This window comes from Platalea leucorodia (genome assembly GCF_965183815.1).
Source record: "Platalea leucorodia genome assembly, chromosome: 5".
NCBI classification, from domain to species: Eukaryota; Metazoa; Chordata; class Aves; order Pelecaniformes; family Threskiornithidae; genus Platalea; species Platalea leucorodia.
The window spans coordinates 100,422,728-100,449,763 of record NC_138827.1 but is presented as its reverse complement, the minus strand read 5'-3'; the positions used below and the strand labels follow the sequence as shown (position 1 = coordinate 100,449,763).

Below are 27,036 nucleotides of genomic sequence, written 5' to 3'. Positions count from 1 at the left end.
TGTGACATTAACGTAGTGTTTCTCTCCACGTTTGTTTTATCTTAACCCTTTATCTTCTAGTATCTGTAGTTATGTATTTACAGAATAATCAACCATCAGCCCTTCCTTAATATTTGCCTCTAGAACAAGTGTGAAATTAATTAAAAAGTGATCCTAACGCTAAACGTAACTCACAAAATAGTCAGATTTAATGATTTTGCCCGTGTTGAGTGCTTTTTTTGTGGAAACTTTCTTGTACCTCACAGGTGTTATACAAAGAGGGCTTAGGGACTGGCATCCCAACACCCGTTACTCCAGAGATGGAGAGAGTCAAACGCAATCAAGAGAACATTAGCTCGGTATTGCTGAATAAAACAAAACCTACCATTTCAAATGCAAACCAAATCCCTTTAACTCCTCCATATTAAATTTTTCTCTCAGTTCTTTGTTGAACTTTGAACAACCCTCTCTTAATCAAATCACTAAAACCCTGTCAGTATCCTTATATTTTAATTTTTCACTCAGTCTAACTTAATTGTTATTAAATTGTTCCAGCTGTGAGATTTTAACCTCATTTACTTAAAGCAGTTAAGCAGTACCTTATTTTTCTTCCCAATGAAATAGTAGTAGTCTGAGTGATGTCACTCTCCTCCTCAATAACAAAGTCGATCCTTCTAACAGTCTTCAGACTCACCGCACTGGTTGCACTGCCCATGAAAAATGAACTCTTAACACCTCCTGAAGCAGAGCAATCTAATGCAACTGGCCTGTGTTGTCTCTTTTCCCATTTTTGCTGTGTTGGATGCTTTCTTATATCCTACAGGTCTTTGTAACAAAACCTGGGTGGCATCCCCGAATCACTGCAATGTGAAAAAATGATGAAAATTGCATATATAAGGAAAAAGTACTGTAGTAATGAGTTTCTGTCCAGATTGTTTCTACTCCTAACACATTCCAGTCAAATGACCATTATGTCATAATTTTGTTCTATATTTCTGTTTTAATTAGAGCAGTTTAGGACTAATTTTGACTCACTCTGACCCAATTCAGACATGACCAATATGAAATTCAGTCCTGACTTGAGATTAAGAGGACAGTTCAGAGAACCACTGTTGTTGAACTTCTTGCTACATTTAATTGCCTCTGAGGTCATCACGGCTCTCTTTTATGCTGGTGAGCCTATTTAGAAATCTTAGAGGCAAAGCTGCTCATTCAAGATCTCTTGTTTGAGTAAGGAGACTTTGGGGCAAAAAGACATAAATGCAAAGAGTTTTCAGGTAACACGGCTCAAGCTATGCTTTGCAGAAAACACTCCTGCAGTTCTTGCTGGCATTATTTATAGGCACGCAGGTGAGATGACAACAAACCCTGGAGTAATATTAGCTGATTATTTTCATTATTTTTTTTTTTGCTAGCCTTTGAACAAGGCTGGTCAAAACTCTGTTTTTCATATTTTGAAGTTTCACTACATTAAATCACTTGTCTTCTCTCTCTCCCCTCCCTGTCCTCCTCTCTCCTTTCCCTTCTTTTTTTTTTTTTTTTTTAACACTTCCCTGTTGCCACGCAGGTGTTGTACAAAGAGGGGCTGGGGATTGGAACCCCGGTACCTGTCACTCCTGAGATGGAGAGGGTCAAACGCAATCAAGAAAACTTTAGCTCGGTATTTTTTTTGTAATTTAAGGAAAAAAGTTCCCTATAACTACTTAACACTTGTAATTCTACTCTCTCCTAATTAACTTATAAACATAGAAACATCCCCTTTCTGCTATTAAAAATTTTATTCATTGTTAGTTATATTTTATGTTCTTATTTTTTAAAAGATCTTTTTTATAATCATAACACTTGATGCTTCATGGCCTTTAATTTTTAAAGCTCTTTTTTTGTGAAGCTTAAGGTATTTTGCATTTTTAAAAAATACTGGTTTTTTTAATTTGCTTAATTCCATTCCTCTAATGCTTTATTATTCTGTTGAAGCATATCTAAGGATTAGGATGCAGTGTTTCCAGCTATCAGAAGACTTCCTCTGAATTTATCACAATTGTTAACTGTTTTATCCCTCCTAATTTTTCCTGCTTTCTAGTAGATTTAGCGGGCATAAAAATTACATTCGTTACCTCCATCAAATGCAGTATATTTTTTTTTGTTCTTAACGTTTTTTAAACTCCCATGTTACCATATAGGTGTTGTACAAAGAGGATCTGGGGACAGGAACCCCAACGCCTGTCACTCCTGAGATTGAAAGAGTCAAACGCAATCAAGAAAACTTTAGCTCGGTATTTTTTTTTAATTCGAAAAGCAGCAATTTCCCTTTTAATCTATTTTAAAATAATTTTAACACCAAAAAAAATACTCTTGTATTTCCCTATAATCAATTTACACAAAAAAGAATATCCTATTCCTCATGTTTTGACATTTTTTCCTCCATAATTGTTACTTACTTTGTTTTGATTAGATCATCTTACTAATGATAACTTTTAGACTCCTTGTTCCCGTCTTTCTTTTGACTCTGAACATATTTTTTTTTCTTCTTTAATATCTGCTTTTCCTTTTGTTAATCACTTCAGTCCTTGGTGGTTGTTTTTTTCCCCTGGCTTTACCACATATAAACACTAAACTATTGATTGCCTGATACAACTCTGTGTAAATGAGCTCAGTATAACAGCGCTGTGGTACACGCCAGTGTAACCTGCTGGGATGTTTGTGGAATGGGTAGATGAAGCAGGACTGATTTCTTTATCCTTTCTGCACTGTATTGGATGCTGCCTTCCTTTGGGAAGTCTTTAATATTTTTGCAGAGAGACAGTGGCCCAAATCTCCAGCTGGTGTAAACTGCACGAGATAATGTTGGCAGCACAGGTTTGCACGGTAAAAAAATCAGCAGTATTAGGATGTTTCTGAGGGTGAGGAAAGTGTCACGTAAGATAGGAGAGCACCAGTAATTATAATTTCTCAGGCACCATTTCCACACATACGCCTTTATTGCGATCATGTCTCTGTGTCCTTCCCGTAATAAGCAAGCGAGATTCTTTGGTGATAAACTCTGGGCAGTAAGTGCTGCTTCGCTCGGGGAACGGACGATTCCTCGCCGAGGGGGGGGTGTACCGAAGGACTTTTAGGAAGGCACATTAGGACCTGGTTCTCCAGTCACTCAAGTACGGCCAGGAAACAGTTGACCTCACTGCTGGTGAAAAGACAGTAATATACTTCATTATAATTTATATAAGACTTTAATCTTCTAAATACTCCCCAGTTTTAAATGTCCACCTTGAGAAGCACTTAAGCAAGTCAGGGAAGTATTCTGGCATTCTGGTAGAAGTCATACCGGTGTATTAGTGTTTATTTTCAGAGTTTTAAACTAGTTTTGTATTTTTATGGATTTTTTTTAAGCCCTATGTTTATTCAGGGCATCTCAGAAAAACCTCTCTCATGTTCTGCGTGTTCTCTCAGCAAACAGAGCGTTACTGTTGTTTGCTTGTTCCTTTTTCTTTTTTTAACATAGCCATGTTACCCCGCAGGTGTTGTACAAAGAGGATCTGGGGACAGGAACCCCAACGCCTGTCACTCCTGAGATTGAAAGAGTCAAACGCAATCAAGAAAACTTTAGCTCGGTATTTTTTAATTTGAAAAGCAGAAAATTCCCTTTTAATCTATTTAAAAATACTTTTAACACATGAAAAAATATTCTTGTTCCCTTATAATCAACTTACACAAAAAATAATATCCTGGTCCCTTTGAGATTTTTTTCCTCTATAATTGTTACTTACATCATTCTTGTTCCTCTTTTTTTTCTTACATCATCTGAATAATAACTTTTAATTCCACCTTTCTTTTGAGTCTGATTATCTTTTTAATTTTTTTCTTCTTAAAAAACACCCTGATTTCCTTTTCTTATTCACAACAATCCTTTGTTTTGTTTTGTTTTGTGTGGTGGGTTTTTTTCCTGATTTTACTTACTTTATATATGAGAACTAAACTATTCAGTGCCTGATACAGCTCTGTGGCTACGACCTCAGTATAACAGCGCTCTAATACACGCCAGTGTAACCTGCTGTGGTGTTTATGGATGGGGTAAATGAAACAGCGTTGATTTCTTTGCTCCTTTTGTGTTGTATTTGATACTTTCTGCCTTTAGGAAGTCTTTAACGCTCTACTGTTGCAGAGAGTTTTTCTATATAGCTCCTGAGAAGCAAGGAGAGGAGGTATTCCAGCCTTCTGCCAAAAGGCACTGCGCAGTGTTAGTGTGTAGCTGTATAGTTTAGAGGAGTATTTAAATTTTTCTCTTTTATTCCAAGCTTTGGTTCAGAGCGACTTTGAAAAACATTCAGTCTGTTTTCTCAGCAAGCTGCGTGTTACTGTTGTTTGCTTGTTCCTTTTTTCTTTTTTTAATATAGCCGTGTTACCCCGCAGGTGTTGTACAGAGAGGATCTGGGGACAGGAACCCCAATACCTGTCACTCCTGAGGTTGAGAGAGTCAAACGCAATCAAGAACACATTAGCTCGGTATTTTGTGGAGGAAAAGAAGTATTCCCTTTAACTCCACTTAATTGGAACTTTTTAACCTTTGAACAATTCCACTCCTTACTTCCATGTTAATCAACTTACAAAAACATCCTTTTTTCTTTACTGTACTATATTTTCCAGTGTTACTGACCTTCCACTTCTTTATATATGTAATTATTTACGTGACCCTAAATATTTTTAACGATTTTGCTCCCTGTTCCAACTTCCTTTTTCTATGTGTTTTTTTTTAAATCCTATCGGTTTCCTGCTTTAACGCTGTTGACACAGAAGAGGGAGGGTCTGACTTTCTAGCAGGCTTCAGTGGTAGCCTAAAAGCTCTCCTCCACCGTGAAAACGTATTTGACGTAAGAGGCTTCTGTGTTGGGTTTGTCTCACCCGCTGAGATAAAACCGTAGACCTCTGCCTTCGGACCCCCACGGTGCAATCCAGTCTTCATTGCTTCCAGGGGCAGCTTTTAGGGCACATTAGGGCAGACTGAGCTCCGTCAGACTCAAATATTTGCCTTCATGTTGGATGTAACTATAACTGAGTTGTGATTGTGTTTTTGGATGCTTCTTGTTACTACACAGGTGTTGTACAAAGAGAGCGTGGGGACTGGAACCCCCACTCCTATCACTCCAGAGATGGAGAGGGTCAAACGCAATCAAGAAATCTGTAGCTCGGTACTTCGCTAAGAAAAAAAAGTTCCCTTTAACTCTATTTGAAAGAACATTTTAACAGTTTTAATAATGGATGTTGTAACACTTGTTCCAAGATCGTGCCGACCCTAGCTCTAAAGCAGCTTATATAAGTGATTACTTCTTACTCGTGTCTTACTGTGGTTTACAGTGGTGACTTTAACTTGTTACAGTTTTTATTGGTTTTTAAGAGTGACTTTAATGCCCTATTCTGATCCTAAAAACACTTAACAAACTCCGCTCATTTTCTCTGCAATGCTGACTTTTTTTTTTAAATTATAATTTACATATTCATAACATCTGCCGCCCCTTACTATGGCATTTTTGTGGTCTCATTTATGTAGTACTTACACTATTTATTACGAGTGATCCTGTAGTTAAAAAGCTAGTATGCCAAACCCTACTTCTCTAGTAAAATATTGCTAAGTACCTTCTTTAAAAATATCTATAATACCTAGGCCCTGAGAAAATAAATACAAGAAAAAAATGCCTTAGGCTTCGAGCTTGTCTATGGATAGCTTTTTATTTATTGTTGCTTTCTTTGGCTCCTTTCTTATGTCTCATAGGTGTTGTATAAAGAAAACATAGGGAAAGCAACCCCAACACCGGTCACTCCTGAGATGGAAAGAGTCAAACGCAATCAAGAAATCATTAGCTCGGTATTTTCAACAGGAAACCAGTTCCTAAAGAACTGAATGAAGTGTTTGACGTAACCGTGGCAGTTTAGTAATCTGTGCTTTCTAACTTTACGAAATGAATCTGCCTTGTAGCATAAACCTCCTACCTTCTGGGCTTACAAGCAAATCGTAATATCTTCTATTTAACACTGTCTGACGCGGGATTTGACTAGAACTAGGTTTGACCTTTTCTGGATGGATATCGTTTCTTTGCCATTTTTTTAACCCTTTCTTACTACAAGTGTGCTTTCATCCAGAGATGATTCCATACAGGGTCTGTTGCTGCATCCCGGTAGATTAATGGCAAAGCTCCCCTGGCTTCTTTTGGGAACAGCGTTGTGCCCCCAGTCTAACCCTTTCTAAGTGTAATGATTCGAAAGCTATACTGTATGCCGCTTTGGTTTTGGGTTGGGTTGGTTTTTTTTTTTTTTTGGTGGTGGTGCCTTTTTAATGACATTTGGATACTCCCTTGTATCCTGTAGGTTTTGTACAAAGAAAATGTGGGGAAAGTGACCCCAACACCAATCACTCCAGAGATGGAGAGAGTCAAACGCAATCAAGAAATCATTAGCTCGGTACCTAAAAATAGCTATATTTCTTTTTTCCTTTGTGCTTATATCTTAATAAAGTAACATTCTAACTACCTACTGAAAGTTAATTTTAAGTTAAAAAAATAAGATTATATTTGTTTCTGCAAATTAATCGCTCCTCTTCTAAAATAAAATTACTTTAGTGTTAACAGTCTGATCCAGAAATTTAGGCCTTTTCTACAACTCAGTTTGCGTACCTGTGGGCTCTATCCAGACAATATTAAGAGCTTAATGTCCTTTGGTGAAGATATTCAGGTTTGTCCCTCTAGGCTTAGCATTTAAGCTTTCAGCGGCTTTTCAGGGCTATTTGACTTCAGCGAAAAACACAGAAGAAACCCAGTATTGCTGTGACGGGTGACTTAGGATGCCTTAGACCGGCACAAAAGGGCCGAGGCCGTCCCTGCTCTGGGTGGCGGATCAGCGATGGCTTGCAGGTGGCCTCCCGGACCGGGGAGAGGCGGAGGTGTAATGGTGCGGCGATACCACATGCCCGCCTTTGTCTGGCTGCCCGCTGTCCCTGTGGCGACAAAACTCCCTCCTCCCTCCCAAAAAGGTCACCAATGGCTTCAAATGCAGATGAAACAGCAGATAAAACACTTCTTAAGTACATCTCTAGGGCCACAGGCAGCTTCCCTGAGCCTCTGGAGCCATCGTCGTAGTTGTAGCTGGATAGAGCCCTTCTTTGCTAACCAAAAAAATAACGAGCTTTTCTTTTACAGTTTATTTTTCTTACCCTTCCTTACAGCAGCAGATGTTTGGCTTTTGTGCAGTGCTGCATATCATAATCAGTCGTGACTTTTTTTGAAATTGGATAACCAAGTAATAATTTGTGTTCAAATCCTTTTGATTTTGGGGGGTTTTTAAGATGCCGGATACATCTTCTGTATCCCACAGGTGTTGTACAAAGAAAACTTGGGGCGAGCGACCCCCACACCTATCACTCCAGAGATGGAGAGAGTCAAACGCAATCAAGAACAGATTAGCTCGGTATTGTCTGGAAGAAGTAAAGGGGATATGATAGACTTTTTTTTTTTTTTAAATAACTTAAGTCTGCCTGGTTTTATTTAACCCTCTAATTTTTTTCCTTCAAACTTCGAGTGTCATCTAAGTATTATAATTTTAAAAGATTTTTTGTCAATTAACTTTTTAATACTATTTTTCCCCTGACCTTTTTTTTTTCTTTCATAACGGATGGTGTTTACTCTAAAACCAGTAACCTTACAGTTTTTAATTTGTACACGTGTGACTTTGAGTTACTTTGTGATCTGTAGGTTGTATACAAAGAAGGCTTAGGGAAGGCGACCCCCACGCCGGTCACTCCGGAGATGGAGAGAGTCAAACGCAATCAAGAACACATTAGCTCGGTACTGAAAGACAACAGACAACCACCTTATATTAAAAATAACCACTCTGAACAAAAACTCCACTTCTAATTTAGCCTTATTTTCTCAGTTTTCCTTATTTTTTGCCTAGTTTTCCCTTCGATCTTTACCTTTTGCTCTAGCAAGTAACTTTTTAGACGCTTTATTTCCCAAGATCTTTTCTACCCCTGCAGTGATGAGTATGCTTAAACAATAACACCATTTACAGAATGAGCTATGACTTGCTCCAGTCTCAGTTGTGGACACCTTTTTTGTACACTGCAGGTTTTGTACAAGGAACATCTGGCAAAAGGAACTCCCACACCAATGACTCCAGAGATGGAGAGAGCTAAACGCAATCAAGAAAACATCAGCTCGGTAGGTTCTAGTCAGCCAATAAATGAAAATACATTAAAAAGTAACATTTCGATCCCTGAAATCCTCACTGAAATTAACAGTGCAGGTGTTAACATAACGACCTAGCTACCTGGTTTGCAAGTATGAAGTAACCAACTGTTATCCCTCAACGAAGAAACCCTACAAACCCAGCAAAACCTGTAGTATTTCAATGACAAATACAGGTCTGATCATGCTGATAACTTCGCTGAAGTCAGTCAGGTGCACGTCGAATATAGGAAAATATTACCTAGGGCATTATGGCTGCGTGACCTCTGCCTGGTGCTGCAAGGTTAAAAAAGGTCAGGATCGTTTAGTTAAGAAAAAGGATGTTTGGATCAAGTCCAGAGCTGTCCATGCCTCATAGACTTACGAAAATGGATTTTGCTTTGCATTCTAATGTTATTCACCAACACAGCTGCTTTTTTTTCCCTCCCCCTTTGCCAGGTTGCCTCAGTACAGCTCGTTCCTTGTGATGCAAAAGTAGTTTGTGCCCGTGCTCACTTCCCTTTTCTCATCTGGCAGGTTCTGTATTCAGATAGTTTCCGAAAACAAGTACAAGGCAAAGCTGCATACGTACTGGATACACCTGAAATGCGGCGTGTACGAGAGACCCAGAAACATATCTCTACAGTAAGAGCATTTATAGATCTATTTTTAACTTGGCAAGCGATTGCAATAAAAACCTTTTTCCTGAGACGCTCCAGGACTGGCAGCTCAAGGACAGCATACGTATACCGAGTTTGGTTACCCAAATTCTTAAATGCTAAAGGCAAGCGTGACTGCAGGGAAGGCGGGTTTGGGATTAGGCTCTCCTTGTTCCTTGGATTGGAGAAAGCAAACGTTCAGCACAGCAGTGCACCTCTCTACCAGAAATTCACCTGAGGTAAGCAGGAATGAAAATTATCCATCTGAGCTGCAGAGAACGGACGTTTCATTTTAAATTGCAGGTGAAATACCATGAAGATTTTGAGAAAAGCAAAGGTACTTTCACACCTGTAGTTACTGACCCCATTACAGAACGCGTGAAGAAGAACATGCAGGACTTCAGTGACATTAGCTACAGGGGCATTCAGCGGCGAGTAGTAGAAATGGAGCGAAAGCGCGTGGACCAGGATCAAGAGAATCTCACGGGTGAGCAGAACCTAGGTTTTGTAACGACTTACCTGGATGAATTGTTTTATTTAAGCTCAGCCACATCAATTCCAATTTAGCGTTACTTGAAGGGGATGCTTTTATCAAAGCCTGTCTTGAAAATACTCTCTTACAGCAGCTGTAAATCATGTGTGGCCTGCTTCTCCCATTCTGCCCAACTTTTTAATGTAATGCTAGACTTCACAGAATCATTTAGGTTGGAAAAGACCCTTACTGATATTTTTAACTTCACTTCTGTGCATATTAGAGAAATACTTTAGCTCACTTGATGTAGATATATTTATAGTAATAAAAAAGCCTATCTGTGCTACAGATTTGAGAAACAAATTCATGAAATACCGCTTGCCCTTTTCCAATACGCTTTTACTCTTATCCGGGACAGCCAGGTGCTGCCCAAGCTCTCTAAAAGTGGCTTGAGCTACAGCTTCTCCTCAGAAAATGCTATTTCTCTTACAGGCCTTCGCGTGTGGCGCACTAATCCCGGGTCAGTCTTCGACTACGACCCAGCAGAAGACAACATTCAGTCCCGAAGCTTACATATGATCTCCGGTTTGTTCCACGGGCTCTCTGTGCAAAATAGTTCTATACTTGTGCAAATCCAGTCGGTAAAACTGACGGCTCGGGGATGCTAAAGCGCAGCTCGGCGCTCTACCTGTGCAGCAACGCCAGCGTGGCCTTACGTGCTGACTTCGGACACTGTGTTAAAAATAACAGGGGTGTAACAGCTCTGCCTTTTTGAGCATAACGTCAGCGCGGTGCCCGTAGAACGTTTTTATCACAGACTGTGATTAATTCACACACTTTTTCCCATTAATTTTGTAAAATGCAGTAACCAGTTCTGCTCAGCATGCCTGCGGCCTGTGGCAGTTTTCTACTCACTATAAGCACAACTGCTGCAGGATTGGTAACAATGGTAGAGCGCTTTGGGTATTTTTACAGAATCTGTAAATATATGTGTGCGTATATAGGTAAAGTGACCTATATATGTGTGTATATACATATATACACGTATCTACACGTGTATTTTTATGTGTGCATCTCCTTACAAAACAAAGACATGAATGGGTTCCCACCGCTCTCTCCTGCAGTCCAAGCCCAGCGCCGCAGCCGGGAGCACTCCCGCTCTGCCAGTGCCTTGAGCCTCAGCGGTGGCGATGAAAAATCCGAACCCTCGGAGGGTGTGGATCAGCATTTGTCCTACTACAGCAACGGGGGCTTCTTCACCACAACCACAACAGGTAGGAGGAGAACAAGCACACCTTTTATTCACGTGTGAGGACAAACGGTGTGGAGACCAGCGGGCAGGGCAGTACCGATGACGGGCTCATGTTCAGTAATTCCTATTTCCAGGAAAAACACAGAAGTACAGCTGCAAAATGTTGAGTTATGGACATAACCAACAGGTGTAAAGGTGTAGTTCAGTCGGTAAAAGGCAGATGTGACCCACTGAATGACCGAAGCCACGATCGTTATTCAGCAGCTCTAACCCTATGGCCAATTCTGTAATAAACAACACAAAATATATTTTCCTTTTGTAGTGGGCTACAAACACGCTAAAACCGTGGAGTTACCACAACAACGGTCATCCTCAGTTGCCACCCAGCAAACAACGGTATCGTCGGTTCCTTCTCACCCCTCTACTGCTGGTGTAAGTACCATCGATCGGTTGCCTTAAGACGCACAGCCCCAAGCTTGCTGCGGGAGTTCCCGTCACTGCCTAGCGAAGGCGCAGAGCCCTGCAGGTCCCCCGCAGCTGATGGGGCGTCCTCCGTCCTGCTCCATCCTGCTCCAGGTGACGTTAGTCCAGGACGGAGCGGGTAACCTGCCGACCCCCGGGCTGAGCTTGGTACAGAGCCCGGGGAAGGTGCGACAGATGCACTGAAGGGGGACAGACCCTCACCTGCTCTTGAAAACACGTCTTTTGAGATTGAGGCCGAGGGTAGATCGATGACAATGGGTACAGCACCACCGCCCCGCTGGGGGGCAACACCCTGAAGTTACAGCTGGAGCTGCCTAGAGCTGGTCCTGCTCAAATACACTCTGAAAAGGTTTGGTTCAGCTTCACTGTCATCAAACCGCACAGGCTCTAAGCCAAGGTGCTGTGGTGCTCAGGTACTTAGTTATTGAGAGGAAACGTTTTGTGACCTGAAGCCAGGAGAGGTAGGAGACCAGCCAGATGCTGCCAGCAGTTGTACTTTGAGAGTACTGAAACCGGTCAAAACATTGCTTGCCCTGAGCCTGCTCTTACACCGTGATTCTCACCAACAGCCACGGCTGGCGGTGCTGACAGCAGGGCTATAAATGTGTCTCTCATTTTCTTGTCCCCCCGCCTTCTTACAACTGACAGAAGACCTACCGGGCCATGTATGACTACGTGGCAGCTGATGCTGATGAGGTTTCCTTCAAAGACGGTGACACAATTGTGAATGTGCAAGCAATTGATGAAGGCTGGATGTACGGGACTGTCCAGAGGACCGGCAAGACTGGCATGCTGCCAGCCAACTACGTCGAAGCCGTCTAAACCAAACCACGTCTTGCCATAAAGCGTATCTGCATGGCAGGGACAGGCCGGCACTTCTCAGAACGTCAGCCTTAGGCAAAGGGTTTGTAACGCTTCTGCCGAAGTGCCTTGCCTTCCATGTCGATAGTGCCTTATGAAGCAGGGTCATTAAAAAAAAAAAAAGAAAAAAAAAGAAAAAAGTAACTGCAGAGCAAAATACTCATGAAACATCCTTGCAAAACATGAAACGCGCTCACGAGAACTGTATTTCTTCTTATGTCCAAAAAACAAAAAAGGGTTTTTTAAACGTTGTCTGGCCTTTCAAACATTTCAAGCTCGCGTACCTTCACAGCGTAGCCGTGCTAGGACTGCAAGCCAGTTCAGCACCTCCGAAAGTCTGTACACGCGCTTCAGACTCCGACTACCACGTATTACTTTATTCATTCTCCCATACAGAGAGTATTTTTGTGGGCTATTCTAAAATGTTTGACTGTATTCACTTCTTTTCCATATAAGCAACATTTAAGCTTAGTATCTCAAACCACTGTTTAGCTAGGGGCGCGGGGAAACGAACCCACAACCGAAAGCCTCTCCTGCTTGCTGAGCTCTGATACGCGTGTTTTTCATGCAACTGTTCTGGGGTCAAAAGCTGTTATTACTTGTAAATTAGTGACTAAATAAAGCTAATGTTTCTGCAGTATGCTTGATGTATTCACTCCTGCTGAAGAGCAGGAATCGGTCTCACACCGAAGCGGCTCTGTCAGAAGCTGCATCGGGAAAGGGGAAGGCCCCGGGCGGTGAGGAGGAGGCGGCAGCCCCAAGAGACGTCACACTGAGGCAGAACCGGACAGATCATCTCATACCTGACCACGGTGGGGATTTGCTTCCTCTACTGAAGCATCTGGTACCAGCCAGTCTCCAAGAAGGAAGGAAGGAAGCAAGCACTGTGTACTGCGTCCAAGAGAGACTAAAGATTAAAAACAAGCTAAGAGTAGGAGGTGCAGCATTAACTCTGAGGGCCTCTGCCCTCATGGGGCGCCCAGCCAGCTTGAAAGGGAGGCGTCCTCCCTCAAAGCGGGGTTCAGGAGCGCCAGCGCCGAGGGCTGCGAAAGATGTCAACAGCCTTTCAAGCTGCGTGAGGAACACCCTCAGCGGTACAGGTCACTGGATACAAGAGGCGAATAAACCTCAGGAGGCAGATGTGGCACCAAAGTAACATTTTCAAGAAAGCAAGAAAACCCCCAGACAACTCGCCATCGCTGGCGCTGTTCCCAGCGAAGCTCCACGAGCCCTCTTTGTCCTGTTCACCTTCTTCACCAGATGCAGGAACAGGGCAAAGGGCATTTAGAGTCCTGCTGACAAGACACCACCGCATCCCCGGGGGCCGGCCCCCACCTTCGGGTCCCTCCCAACCCTGCGAATCGAAAGCACCGCTGAGGGAGGGCTGCACAGGCGCGAAGGGGAAAACAAAACAAAACGAAGCCCCAAACCACAGCGATGTTAACAAGTTTGGGAACTGTGTCCTGGTTTATTTGCCCGTGTGTAAGTTCTAAAACCACCTGCAGCAATTCCTTTCCGTAAGTGTCCGTTTTGAGAGCTACAGTACAATATATACACAGTCGATTTCCAGAGTAAAACCTGAGAATTCTCTCTGAAGGTCTCCGAGAAGCAGCAATGCATTCCATGCAATTAAAACTCAAAATCATAAATTATTAACCACCATTTGCCGTCAGAAGTCTGTACATAATATACAAAGAGCTCTTGCCAAATCCATTCATTTCCCCACGGAAAAAAAGTCTTCTCCCCAGAAGGAGGAGAACTGCCGCAAACAAAGCACAGGGGAACAAGCCTGAGAAGTTTTGCCAAGTCTTTCGCCTGGAAGCGTACGTTGCGTCATCAGCTTCTTAGTGTGATTCTTACAAAAATACATGCAAAAATAGATGTCATCCAGTTGTCAAGCACCAGGCTCCTGCACTGCTGCTGCTGTAAGGAATTAAGCACAGCTTAGCTCGGTGTAAGACGGTGCCGAGAAGAGAGCCGCTGTCTGTCAGAGATCCGAGCAAACGGGCAGCGGATGAGCAGAGCTGCGCCATCGCTCTCTTACCAAATACTAAGAGTTTGCAGCAGTAAGAACACTTTGGATTTGCAAAAATAATTTAACTACTCTGTTGGTTTGGTTTCACAGTCTTTGCTATTGCACAACTTTATCAAGTTTTCTTTCACTGCCTGAAAGAAATATGCATAGCAATACAATACAAACACCTCTAGTAGGGAATAAGCAATCCCACAAATTAAAAACAAAAACTCCCAAGAAAAAAGCCAACCATGACACACTTTGCTCATACAGGTGTTAAAAATCTTCTATGGTACAAAATGCACAGTTTAAGGAATAATTCACCAGTAAGAAAAGCCGGGTTTTGGGAAAACTGTTGTAACAAAATCCTCCTTACTTAGAAGCTACAAGTAACTAATCAGAGCTTTCATGGGGTGGCGATTTCCAGCGGGACTGCAGGTTTTTCATGATACAGTTTGTCATGCCAACAAGTTTTTCTTGCATCTCGAAAAGCTGGCTTCCCGAATAGCCGTGAAGATCTTCGGCGGTCAGCTGGGCAGCAAGTGCGTCGATCTGGCTCAGAAGATCTGCCGCGGGCTGGTCGTTTGTAGTCAAGACAACTGGTTCCATCAAATCTGAAAAGGAAGGAAAGGGAGGGCAGCGCGGGCTGTGTGCTTGGGTTTAAAGCTAAGCAGAATTGCGTTGCAGCGGAACGTTACGGCGTCTTTTGTACAAAATAACGTATTCAAGCAGCCTACAAAGTACTTGTTCCACGCAGTACGAGAGCTTCCGACGAAGGCGCCCTCAGAACCCCATGCCACCCCTCTTTATGACGACTGTCATTATATTTCATCATGACTGTACAATTAAACTAAGGATAAATGGAAGTATTCGACCACATTCGGATACTGCCAGTGTCCTTCGAGACGTGTTATCCCAAAGGCCAACTTTTAAACTGGACAGCTGAGGAGAAGTTACTCCTGAGCTCTTCCTTCTCCAGTTAACCGATCGCTTCAAGTGCCTTGTGGGAAGAAGACATGGATTCCTCTGTCTGAGCTATCAGGCCGAACTCCCAAAACGCACAGGAGAGTCCAAATAAAAATCTAGGCACCCAAATCCAAATTGGGTACCCAGGGAATCGTCCCCCTCCTGTCCCAGCCCCCTCCGGACGAGGCACCGCTTCACTATCTCCGCTTCATCTTCTCCCGGTGCGCCCCAGAACCACTGCCGTTACTGCGGGGCTGAACAGCCCAGGCCGTCTGGGCGGGGATTCAGAACATGAAGTGCTTAGAGCCCCGCCTAATTTGTCCTTCGCATGCTTACGCAAGCTCCTGCAGGGAAAACCAGCAGCTTTCCCTCAAAATAGGCAACAAGTTTTAAAAAGCCACTGCGACGGGGCTTCATAAAGCGGCTACCTCAAACACCCACCTCAGGTGCCAATGTTAGCAAGTAACACACGCTCTAGCAAACAAAAAAACCAAAACAAAAACAAAAAACCCCCACACAACCCACAACAAAAAAAGACCCCAAACCAAACAAAAAAAGACCCCAAACCAAACAAAAAAAGACCCCAAACCAAACAAAAAAAGACCCCAAACCAAACAAAAAAAGACCCCAAACCAAACAAATACCCAAGCGTTCCCTTAGGAGAGAATGAAAGCAGCAAAACCGCAGAAACCTCCAGATCCTAAGCCAGAAGCCGGCACTAGGTACCTGTTGCAAGTTTTTCTTCATCTACAGAAAGTGATTTCTCCTCTACATTATTTCCAGGCTTCTCTGCATCTTCGAGCACCGCTATTTCCTCAAATCCTCGAGATTTTACCTGAAGATGTTTTAGGAGAGAACAAGAGATGCATTTTCAGAGGGAAAAAAAATAAATAAAGATTACATGGCAGGTCATGTTTTAACCTCATAATGAATACAATCACGATTCCCCTCAGTCACATTGTAACCAAGTCAGCTGTACCTTGAATTCCCACGTTACTTTGACAGGCAGGGATCACATTTTGAAGTGCAATTTCTAATGGGGAAAACCCCCCCATTATTCCTCATGACGGATATCAGCAGTTCATTAGGCTAATACTGGATTTTAGGGCACTAAAATTAAGCTTTACCTGTTGCTCGTGATATCCTTTAAGAGCTTTTTTAACATTGGAAACTTTCGGAGAGCGGATGGGAAGAGTTTTGATTTCTGATGCTGTCAAAGTACTCAGATCACCAACTGTCTTAATGTTCTTGGCTCGAATGAGCTGCCCCAAGCCTCTGGCGCTGAAGCAGGGGAGAAAGAAAAACGGTTTATTGTACTAGAATTCATGTCCTTTCTGCCTGGCACGGTGGAGCAGGAAGGAACCTTACGTGAACGCCAATCACACGCACGTAAGTGAAGGAAAAACAAATGCAAGTGACAGCCTTCCGTCTGCAGAAGCGCCCCTTTTTGTGGTTTATCCGACATCCACCAGAGAAGGGCGTTCTAAAGCCCGCTGCTGCGTAATAGGAGTGGAAGGAAAAGCAGCCGAGTGCCCTAGAAAAGGCCGCTCTGAGCAGGTCCCCCCGCACGTCGGCGGTCTGGCGTGACAAGTTATCAAAATTCAGATCGGGAACCAAGCTAGCTGCGCGCCCGGCCTTTCTACATTTGACAATTCCACTTTGCCTTCAATACACGGAGTGTGCCAACTGCTTCGGCACAGATCGTTAAGATCAATCTGCTCTGCCATGTAAAATGGAGAAAGCTCCCTGTGTTCCTGGGCGCGAGCCTTTCACAGTCTCACAGAAAAAGACGACTTGAATAATTCCAAAACAGTTAAGTCTCTCCCCCACCAAACCAACCTCCTTCCTTTTAAAAATATTTGGCAAAAGATGTCTCAAGTCATCACATTTTGCATGAGAAAGTTTGGTTTTGTAGGTTCAGTAAGAATTCCGTTTCTATTAAAGCATAATCTTCAAAAGCAACAATCCACTTACCATATGTTTGATGTAATCTGAGGTAAAATGACATCAACCGGAGCTTTGCAGCCAGCCAGGGCAGGATACACGCACTCTGTAGGGCAAGGCAGCGACTCCTTAGCCATTTCTGTGATCTTGAATAACACAGACAAATTATTAAATTAACTATTACACAACTGAATACAGGAAAAAAATAGAAGAGAAACATGAACCAAAGCACTTCTTACTAAACACTTCTTTGAGCTCTTAAATTTATGGTTACGAGATCCTGGGGACAGAAATCCTTTGGTTGGAGTGGTAATATGCTGGATAGAAAGAGAGGAAAAAATATCTCTCAGGATTGTAGGAATTCAGTTAAGGCTAAGATTCTAGCTACCGAGATCTGAGTGCATTTGTCTTCAGACAGTAACAGAACGAGTCAGGCTCAACCAGTTACAGCTATTTCTTACACTTGCGGAGTCTCTGCTCTTACAACTGTTTACAAGCCACTACGAACATACACTAAAGCAACGTTACCTACGATAAATGAGAAACGCGAGTACTTATGCCATACAGAATAGACGTAACAATTTACCTTAGCCTGAATATTAGATAAAATTTTAAGACTTCGGGAAGATGGTGAAGAATGGGATCTAATAACAGGACTTCTCCTGTCTATGTCATCTGCCAGTCCTTCCTGATAGATTGGATTTGCAAAAGAGACTCGACGAATCTGTTTTTAGAGAGAAGTAGTTTTTACAGTACGAACTCAAACCACCGCACGCTGGTGAAGCGAGTCTGAGGAGACAAAATAGCTCAGTTTGAAATAAAGTCATTAAAGTAATTGAATGACACGGATGATGTTTTGCCCGAGGCCAGAAACTGTGTTTTGTAAACCAAAAACATGCGTTTTGTAAAAAGCCACTGGAAATCCAGGGGTAAGACCCCGACTACGTGCACAGTGGTTCTGCAGTAAACATTTGCCGCGCTGCAGCCCAGGCAGCAGATTCCACCTGGGCCCTCTGCTTCGCAAAGCAAACTCCCCACCCCGAGGCCCCGTCACGCAACCCCGCCAGTGCCTGTACGTTACAAAACGAGATCTGTAAGTCTTCAGCCTAAGATCACTCACAGGGAATTAAAAAATAGTCAATAATTCAACGTATTTGGAACTCGCTACACTGCAGACACTACGGCACGTCCCAGTTACGAACTGAATGACTTGTGAGTATCACCGAATGAATCGCACCCCAATACCTTATTAGCAGGTGACAGGGAATCGTCATCTTGACTTCTTTTTACGCCTCTCTTTAAAATACTGGTGGATGGAGAAGCTGAAGGAGACCACATGCAGCGCGCCTGCATACCGTTAGGGCTTTCGTTAACCAACACTAAAGAATTGTCATCTTCCAGCTTTTGAGGCGAATCCACACTGTTCGTTTCCACTGCGTCTTCTTTGTCTAAGGCCACGTTTTCAGGCACTGCAATTTCAGTTTCCACCAATTCCTCCTTCATCTCTTTATCTTGAATAACGCAAGCTTCTGCTACGGTATGCTCAGCTTCTTTATCATCCCGATTGCTTTCTAGCTCATTCATCTCTTTTTTCTCAGGTTCGCTAGCAACAATCAGTGCCTCGGGCATCTCCTCCAGCTGTCCATTCGGACCGGTTTCTTCCTTTTCTGCAGCTGCCGCCTCTTCGCTGCGGTCCCCTGCGGCCGGGCAGCCGTCGCCAGGCTCAGCTGAAGCGCGCTCGGGCGGACACTCTTCAGTTTGGTCACTCTGATCAGCAGGTTCTTCTGTTTCCGCTACCGAGTCATTAATTTCAACCACTACACACTCTGGATTATCCAGATCATCCTCCACTACCACGCTGCTTCCTTGCAGATGATCTTCAGCCGTTCTCTCTCTTTCCAAGCTGACCGCACTGGATTCCTTCGGAGGATGCACGGGAGTGCTCATTGCGCAAGGCGCCATGGACAAGCTCTCGTCAAAGTGTGAATTACCAGACATCTCCGGTGTCTTTACAGACATCTGAACTGGGGCGGTCTGCGGCTCGTTCAGTTCATGAGCGTTCTCATTTTTCGATTCAGTGAATGACATTACTTGCTGCTTTGACCTTTTACCGCAGCAATCACAGTTCTTTAGTCTTTTCAGCCTTTTGCTTCTTTTGTGCTGACACTCGGGTATTTGCAAAGAGGAAAGATCACCACCTGAAGCATTTGCTCCTGGTACATATTCAGGCAGAACACTCGAACAAGAGTCTTCCATGTTTCTTTGCTTCTCAACGCGTTTATTCTCCTCTGCCGCTTTCAAATCTTGATCAGACACACACGGGCTGGCGAACGATTCCATCGACGCATTGCGCTTGTTTTGTTCCACATTTGCGTTCTGCGCATCAGCTGAATTCTCCGAGCCGGCAGACCCCCCGGCCTGGCTAGCATCTGTAGGGCTTGCTTGGCTTTTCAGGTCACACGGTTCAGATGTCAAAGCAGCGTCCGTGCCGGCTTCACCACTTAGTTCACCTTTATTTGTTTCCAACAAAGTCTTCGCTTCGTTTCCTTGGAAAGACACCTCATGGCTACGGCTTCCTGACTGTAGATCTTTCAATTTACCTTCAAGAGAATCACTTCTATTTTTCACTTTTGCAGATCTTTTCTTCCTTGTGCCTTCTTCCTTGGTCTCAGAGCCATCAGCCTCTGAATTTTCAATGCTGGAGAGCAACCCTTGCGAAGCTCTTCTCGTGTGGTATCGTGGGCGGTCAGTCTTCTTCTGACCTACTGTACTCGAGCTACAGTCTTGACCTTCTGCGTCAGTCTTCAAGTTATCTTCTGACCTCCTAGCACTTCTGTTCACTTCCTCATCGAGGCCCCTCGAAGCAGGAGACTCCTTTGAGCTTACGTCCTCGGCGGCAGCTCTCTCAGGTAGGCTGCTTTCTTTTCTACTTGTATTTTCTGTAGTTTTCCCAGAACCTGCTTTCTGCTTTTGGGATACGTCATCTTTAGTCTGCAGCACCTTCTTTTGCCCAGATTTTTCATCTTCTTTACGTCTCTCTCTCTTTTGGTGGCCATCTTCCTTATCTTGGCTACCTGCCGTACTTTCTGCGGTTTCTGACCGTCGTCTCGAAGAACGTCTTAGTATTTTCTGATGAGGAGACACGTGTGGAACCTGACTATCATCGCCTGTTACCTGGTCAGATGACACAGTCGTCTCTGGGGGTGTATTTTCTTTAGAATCCATATCCAACGCCTGAACCCTTTCCATTTCTGCCATCGCATCTTCAATTTTTTTAATTTCTACGTCTGTAGAATGGAGAGCCTGGGACTGAGCAAGGAGAATATGTTCCACATCTTCCATTGTAGAAGACAGTTCCGGACTATTTTCCATACTGTTGGAAGCAAAAGACTCCTGTGCGCTTTTCTCGTGTTCTGACCTCGTTAACAACTTGGCCTGCTTATCTCCCTGGTGCTCCATTTTACTCTGCCTGCGAGTTAGCCTTCGTATTGCAGTAAATATCTGTTCAGACTCAGATTTTGAAGGCTTTTTATTTTCTTCTCCAGATTTTTCTGGTTTAGCACCAGTCTTGCATACATGTGTATTTTCCTGTTTACCTGCCACAGACGCACTTCCAGACATCTCCGATAAACTGTTCAACGCTGAAAGGCTAAAGGGTCTGTTCTCCGAACTGCTGAACTTCTCCAAAGTAATAAAAGACTGCCGTCGGCTCGCAGGCTGCGGTGTGCCTGAAATTATGTCACTTGAACTGTTGCTGACATTTGAAGTGTTTTCATTCCCTGCTAGGGGCTCCTTTGGAGCGGTTTCCACAGGACTTTTCTCCTCTCCGGCTGATGGCTCCTCCGGACCCAGTTCAGCTGTCGCCCTTTTTGACTCTCCCTCGCTGGTTGAAGTTGAGCTCTCCTCCACGGCAGTAGCAGATGACTTTTTCACACAGGCAGCATCCTCAAGAGGTTCATCCGATTTGCAGTCTTCTGTGATTTCGTCTGATTTGCTGGTGCATCCTTCACTCTTTGCATTTTCTTCCTGTCCCAAAAATATGAACGGCAAAGTATTGTGGTTTTGCTATCAATGTAATATAGAAAACCAGCTCTGGTGGAATAGAAAACAACGCACCCACGAGGTTTTGCAAACCACCCTTCCTTCAAATTATTTTATTATCTGTCCTTCAGTAGTTATAAAAGACCAAAATTCTTTTTTTTTAAAGCCATTTAATCTCAAAACACAAAGAACTGCAAAAACGTTTTATTTAAGTTTTGTAAGAGACATTAACAAACCTACTACTGAAACCGTTCTTAGGAAGAATCTGCGGTATTTTCCCTACCGTCTGTTCGGCACTACAGCTGATCAAGCTAGCTGTTCAGCCAACTCCTCTCCAAAATTGAACAGGTCTAAATTTAGGATTTACAATATCCTTTTTCTGCCAAAAATCTACTATTTAATCCCCCTCAAGCCCTTACAGCTTCATCCAAAAGCAGTTCGGAACGTGGAAACGTAGCTAAGCTGTTTAGAAGCATGGTCCACTAGAGTAATATAGAAATCAACATTAAAGAAATAAAAGTCACTTTCACTCTTAAAAGTGAAAATAGTTCCAGAAAAGCATGATGCAAACCAAATGCATCTGCTAGGGAAAAAAGAAGCGTTACGGAGGAGAAGTCAACAGCGTTCTGATTCCGAACATAAAGGCAGGTAATTAAACAGTTCTTAGAGCAGACGACAGCAAGTGGCACTAAGTCTGTGCTACAGCTTTCGGCGATTTTTACCCCGATAAAGCATTAGTCCGTGGTAGCACGGACACAGGACTGATCCCCAAGTCCCTATAACACCTGGGTAACAAAACTTAAATACATCCACGCTAAAACTAATTATATAAATCCTCCCGTTCTGAAATTAAGTCAAAACGCTCAACGATCGGCCCTTTCCAGTGGCAATGATACAAAGACGCTGCGACGGCATTAAATTCAAATCTGGTGAGGAGAATGAAATACAAACGACAGAGGCTGTCAGTGCATTCTAGAGTCACGGAGCCTGTGTCAGTGTTAGTCAGACGTGGGGAAAAAAATAAAAAAATAGAGGCAGCCTGAGAAAAAGAAGATATTCTCAAGAGTCTTACAGGTTAATCAACAGGAAATTATTCCTGTCAGCCGATACATTTGGGGCACTTTTTTTTGCATGAAAAGTTTCAAATCAGGCTTAAAACAGTGTCGTAACCAGTAATCAAAGAGTTTTGCCATTCATTACCAGAGCTACTAATATGAAGAAAACATGACTGGTATGGTTATAATTCTTGTATCTTAATTACCATTAGACAACGAGAAATTACCTGAAGCTTGTTTTTAGTATCTTCTTTTGCATTTTCTATTAAAGATGATTTTTCCCTAAAATAGAAGTTACTTAAATTAGAGGTGTAGCAGAAAAGGGAGACACCTTCAATGTACATACTGGCCACCTTTACTTACAAAGAATCTTCCTGGCTTTGAGTATACTGAGAAAATAAGGAAGTATCTTGCGATGTGTCCAAATTATTGTACATAGCAGGAATACCAACTCTGAAACAAACCCAGAAACGGTAAGTCAGACTTGTTTTTTAAAGAATAAAAGGAGAGGGTAGTGCAACGCATTAATCACAAGCGAGCGGATACTTGTAGGAAGCAGACTGAACTTCCAAACTCTCAGGACTACTCCAAGCGCAACATGCATCCAAGGAGGGACTGCTGCCCGAAAAGCAGGGCAGCACACGTTCACTGTCAGGGGACTGCGTCGCTGCACGCTCCGCTCCCTGTTCTGGGCAGAAAAGAGACGATATTGCAACCGGCTGCTACAGCCTCACGCTCCAGCTGGCAGAGCAAACTGCAAAGCGGATGCAGGTCGTGATTTATCTCCTTATTTCAAGACCGGTATTTTCAGTTGCGTTAAATCTTTTTTAATTTCGAACACGCTTTTGGGGAAAGAAGCTGTGATTGGGATCCCACTCTGCAAAGAATTCGTCAACGCAGGCTAACTATATAATCCAACCGAGCTCCTGGCAAGCACCGCTGTACACAAATTTTGCCGACGCTGCGTTTTCGCTGCCTGAGTACAGAAAATACTCTAGTATTATTTTCTCACATTAAAGAGGATAATTCTAAAGATTCCCTTGCAATTACGATCAGTCTTGCAAATATCCTAATTTCTGACATGCTGCTGACATAAGACTTCTCTTCAAATTTAGAAGTCTTTCCTTCAGATCAGGTGAAAAAAAAAACCCTTTCGTTTCAATGATTTCAGAAAAATGACGTCTTCCATTTCACATTGCAAGTCAGAGTCATGAAGTAAAAATGTAAACTCCAAACTACCAAACTCGAAACAGACAACAGAGAATATATTTAATCAAAATAGGAAATGCAGATCAGAGAATAATTTGGTTGCTTTAAAATAGTAAAGGAAGGACCTTTGTTAGCTTTAAACTTTATAACTTGTATGGAAGAGCAAGACTGAATTACCCATAGTAGTCTAAGATACAGGAACTGAAGTTATGTCAATCTGCATACTGAATGTAATGCCATTTCACACTAAGTTTAAAACAGAATAAATTACAGACCTCTTTGACCTAAGCACTTCTTTTTGATGTTCCGTCAATATTCTTGCTTTTGTTTCTGGAGGAATAAACACAAAATCAACAGACTTCTCCTCTTCCAAAAGTATCTCACTTTTAGTCTTCGAAGATGAAAATTCTAGTTTCAACTACAGAAAGGAAAAAAAAAAACTGGATTAGAAACAAAATAGAGGAAATTGAAAGTGTTTTCGTAGTTCAGGTACAGCCATCCTAAATGGAACAGTTCTCAAATAACCGCGGTTCTTTCAGCATATTAATCGGCACAAATCCCTAGGCGCTGGGGTTCCTCATGAGGGATTTTTTTTCCAACACTACCACCTAGGAGAGGTTCTGCAAGCCCTCCTCCGTGCCCCTGAGTAAGCTTCTGCATTTCCTTTAGCATCTTGAAGTTCAAAGCCCGTAACAGGTGAAGGTACCTCAGTACTCATGAGGATTATTATCTACTGTCCTTTACTAAATCAGCAGTTCCTTAAGAATACAGCACCCTTCTCTCCCTAGTGCGAGCGGCAAAACCAAGATCCACCTCAACACCTGAACCTGTCACAACCTGCAACCAGACCGAGGTGGGAATTTTGTATCTGGTTGCCGCTCCTCCCATCCATCAAGCAGCCTTCCATGATCCCTCCTTAAAACTCAGCAAGCTGTAAACTTCTCGGAGAGTTTTAACAGGAAAATTTAATGAAAGTGTGCTATACAGTGTACGTTTGAAAGAAAAATATTTCAGCATGACAAAATGCATTGATTTTTACTGAAAGTTTACAGCAGCGTACTAGATGCTCTGCTGCAGAATATAACGGATGTGATTCTGTCACACTTATCTGTAAACACCTACCTTTGCAGATGGTACTTGCACATTACTGGACTTGTCTTTTACTTCATTTTTTAGTTCACTCGTCTGTGCCAATATTGAGTCTCGTTTTTGACCCAACTTGACTTCCATTCCACTTATCTTTGCATCCAGCTGTGAATTTTCCATCTATTCAAGTAAAAATACACCGAATGCATTGTATGAAGAAACTCCAAGCTCACAAGCCCATCCTGAGGTGTATTAATTTCTACAACTAAACTGTCCCACACTCCCATTTCCCTCTAAATTACGTAGAGGACAACTTAAAAATTAATTATTTCAAACAAGCTAGTAGAACCCAAAATTTTAAATGTATAAACTGTTAAGAACCAGCTCGGTCTTTCGACAGTGCTTACCCAGCATAGTTTATCATTCTAAACATGAAGCAAGTGCAAGCCAAACAGAGTAAAAACCAAACTTGACCTTGCCACTACCTTCTGAACGATTCCCATGAGTTATACACGATGAAGCACCCAGTGGGGCCAACGGAATATTTACCGCATCAGAGAATGGGCTGCTGTATTCTTCGGCTATCTCCATGTTTTCAAAACCAGGCAGCAAGAGTGGGATTTTCTTTTTGGCTTGGCTTAAGACAGATCTGCTCAACAAAAAAGAATGTTAAACTTATGGAGTGAGGGGAAGGTACACAACAAGACCAGCAGATATCCCAGCTTGCACAAAAAGCAGAGTATAAACGGTAACCAGAACAATACCAATTCATTTGTATATAACCCGAGATCTCTTCCTTTGAAAAGATATACCTATAAAAAATATGTATCTTACTTTAACTCCTCAGGATACGTTAACGACGCAGTCTTCGCAAACGTTGCATTCCAGAAGTGGGCACACTGGTTGCGGATCTGTTTGCTCTTATGCTGAAATATGACACAGAGCAGCGGCGAAAGCTGCTCCAGCAGCTCGCTGTCGTAAGAGCCGGTGCAGTGAGACTGTAAACACTGGATAATCTCAGCCAGGAGTTTTTCAAGCTGAGGGAGAGAAGGAACAATAGGGTTTTTTAATTTAATTCAAATATTGCACATTTTCACTATTTAAAAGTTTAAAACATTATTTAAAACATTATTATTCCATGGAATAGTATGGCCTGAGTAAGTTTAAACACCATAACACACAAAAAGTCTAATAGCTAAGCTTAGTGATCCTCCCCTCAGCTACCTTTTTAGTAAAAATTAAATAGTTTAAAAATTAAATCTCTACCTTAATTAAATTTTATTTTTTTTTAGAATACAGGATGAATGGCAAAACTCTTCCCAAATCCCAGCTATTTCTCTGTGAATTTACCTTGTTATTAAGATTACTGTATACTTTAGATACATCAGCAAGCCTGCCAAAACAAACAAACAAAAGTTAGATTTTGCTGTCTTATTTATCCCAAGCATAAGAATTGAAGACATAATGCACTCAAGCACTGCACGCTAGTTTCAGTATAGAACTTGGTGAAATAGTGTTGCGAAACCAGCCTCCCATTAGGTGATTCAATATTTCCTGCTGTAAATAGCTTCAAGCAAGCCTATCCTTTAACACCACTGACACGCACATGCTAACTTTAGGAGAAACGAATGGAAAGATCAGTAGTAATTAGTACAAACTTAAAATTAAAGCTTTACTTATGAAGTAACTTCTAACTGCCTTCTTTGTGTTGCTCTTACCCCTCTCCCCAAGGTTTTCCCGAGCCCCATCCACAGCTGCATTACAAACCTAAAGTACCACCTAAACCAAGTGATTTCACCTAAATAAATCCCTAGGTACACCATCCTGAAAAGTGTGAGAAAACTGCATTTAGTAATTCGTTTTATAAGCCTGTGACCTCCAACCTGAACAGGTTCCCAGCCTTATACTTGCTTGCATATGCCTTCCTTCAAAAATATATATCCAACACTTGCTTCTCCCTTTTAAATTCTAAGGCAAAGCTGAAACAAAGGCAGATGAGAGGGGAGATGGAGAGAGGTGGCGTTCAGCTCAACCTTACACAGGAACAAGTGGATTCTTGCCTCCGAGACAGGACTCCTGCTGAATTTTAGATTAGTGGTAGCAGTCCTGCTTCAAGCTTCAGTAAAAGCTTCAAGAAAACATTTACGGGCTGACTGGCAGCATCCCATCCTATCCGCCCTCCTCCCACAACACTCCAAGCTGTACTCCATTTCTTTTCCTTATCCTGAGCAAAGCGTACATCTCCCGCATCATCAGCGCGTCGGAGACAAGCCTCTGCCAGCCCCCTCCCACCAAGCCCCTAATAATTCCATCGTGTCCTGGGAACAGAAGCCTACAATTAAAAAATTAAAAAGCAAAGCTATATGGAAAAAAAAAGTGTATAGCAACAAACAAGTATTTCTCAGTACTTCCCTATGCTTAAAAACTTACAGGATTTGAGTGCACTTCAACTTACTGCGATTTCTCTTTTTCCTACAAAAATTTACACAGTTCCTGCCCACTAGAAAACAAATTACTGTTAATAAATATCTTCACTGCAGTGAAAATAAACAGCAGGTGGAAACCAAACACTTCAGTCTTGCAGAGATGACAATACATTCACACTGAAGAGACAATTTTAAATACCAAGCTTTCAGAAGTCCTGTAGGTTTCCTTTCGCGCATGACTGCATAGGTCTGGGTTTATTTCTAAAGAAAAGCACGACAACGGAGGCTGCTGCTCACAGGCGTGTTTTCTGAATCCCACCGAAAGTCCCGGGAGGGCAGGGCTGCGCCGCGGGCTCCGAGGCAACGCAGCGGCTCCGGG

At 42.6% G+C, this 27,036-nt stretch overlaps 2 protein-coding genes across 6 annotated transcripts in view; one reads left to right on the top strand and one right to left on the bottom strand.

Annotated features, from left to right (window-relative positions):
* NEB (nebulin) overlaps positions 1-12,556 on the top strand; it is a 127,087-nt gene extending 114,531 nt beyond the window's left edge. Inside the window, exons 142-158 of the mRNA XM_082312871.1 lie at positions 246-338; positions 1,547-1,639; positions 2,160-2,252; positions 3,495-3,587; positions 4,387-4,479; positions 5,070-5,162; positions 5,744-5,836; positions 6,337-6,429; positions 7,339-7,431; positions 7,716-7,808; positions 8,091-8,183; positions 8,727-8,834; positions 9,152-9,335; positions 9,813-9,905; positions 10,445-10,594; positions 10,895-11,004; positions 11,704-12,556. Of these exons, the coding sequence (XP_082168997.1) occupies positions 246-338; positions 1,547-1,639; positions 2,160-2,252; positions 3,495-3,587; positions 4,387-4,479; positions 5,070-5,162; positions 5,744-5,836; positions 6,337-6,429; positions 7,339-7,431; positions 7,716-7,808; positions 8,091-8,183; positions 8,727-8,834; positions 9,152-9,335; positions 9,813-9,905; positions 10,445-10,594; positions 10,895-11,004; positions 11,704-11,877 (1,842 nt within the window). The 3' untranslated portion in view covers positions 11,878-12,556. The remainder of the gene's footprint in view (positions 1-245; positions 339-1,546; positions 1,640-2,159; positions 2,253-3,494; positions 3,588-4,386; positions 4,480-5,069; positions 5,163-5,743; positions 5,837-6,336; positions 6,430-7,338; positions 7,432-7,715; positions 7,809-8,090; positions 8,184-8,726; positions 8,835-9,151; positions 9,336-9,812; positions 9,906-10,444; positions 10,595-10,894; positions 11,005-11,703) is intronic.
* An 829-nt stretch (positions 12,557-13,385) lies between these two features.
* RIF1 (replication timing regulatory factor 1) overlaps positions 13,386-27,036 on the bottom strand; it is a 36,298-nt gene continuing 22,647 nt past the window's right edge. For 3 of the 5 annotated variants that reach the window (XM_082313118.1, XM_082313119.1, XM_082313121.1), the window contains 13 exons: positions 25,582-25,624; positions 25,066-25,268; positions 24,781-24,880; positions 24,268-24,411; positions 23,421-23,563; positions 22,300-22,389; positions 22,164-22,218; positions 18,086-20,866; positions 17,427-17,564; positions 16,871-16,986; positions 16,024-16,177; positions 15,623-15,731; positions 13,386-14,544 (listed from right to left, as the gene is read on the bottom strand). In XM_082313118.1, coding sequence (XP_082169244.1) covers positions 14,324-14,544; positions 15,623-15,731; positions 16,024-16,177; positions 16,871-16,986; positions 17,427-17,564; positions 18,086-20,866; positions 22,164-22,218; positions 22,300-22,389; positions 23,421-23,563; positions 24,268-24,411; positions 24,781-24,880; positions 25,066-25,268; positions 25,582-25,624 — 4,297 coding nt within the window. In that variant the 3' untranslated portion in view covers positions 13,386-14,323. Of the gene's footprint in view, positions 14,545-15,622; positions 15,732-16,023; positions 16,178-16,870; positions 16,987-17,079; positions 17,158-17,426; positions 17,630-18,085; positions 20,867-22,163; positions 22,219-22,299; positions 22,390-23,420; positions 23,564-24,267; positions 24,412-24,780; positions 24,881-25,065; positions 25,269-25,581; positions 25,625-27,036 lie in introns of those variants that run through there. The other 2 variants (XM_082313122.1, XM_082313120.1) reach the window with 2 other exon arrangements.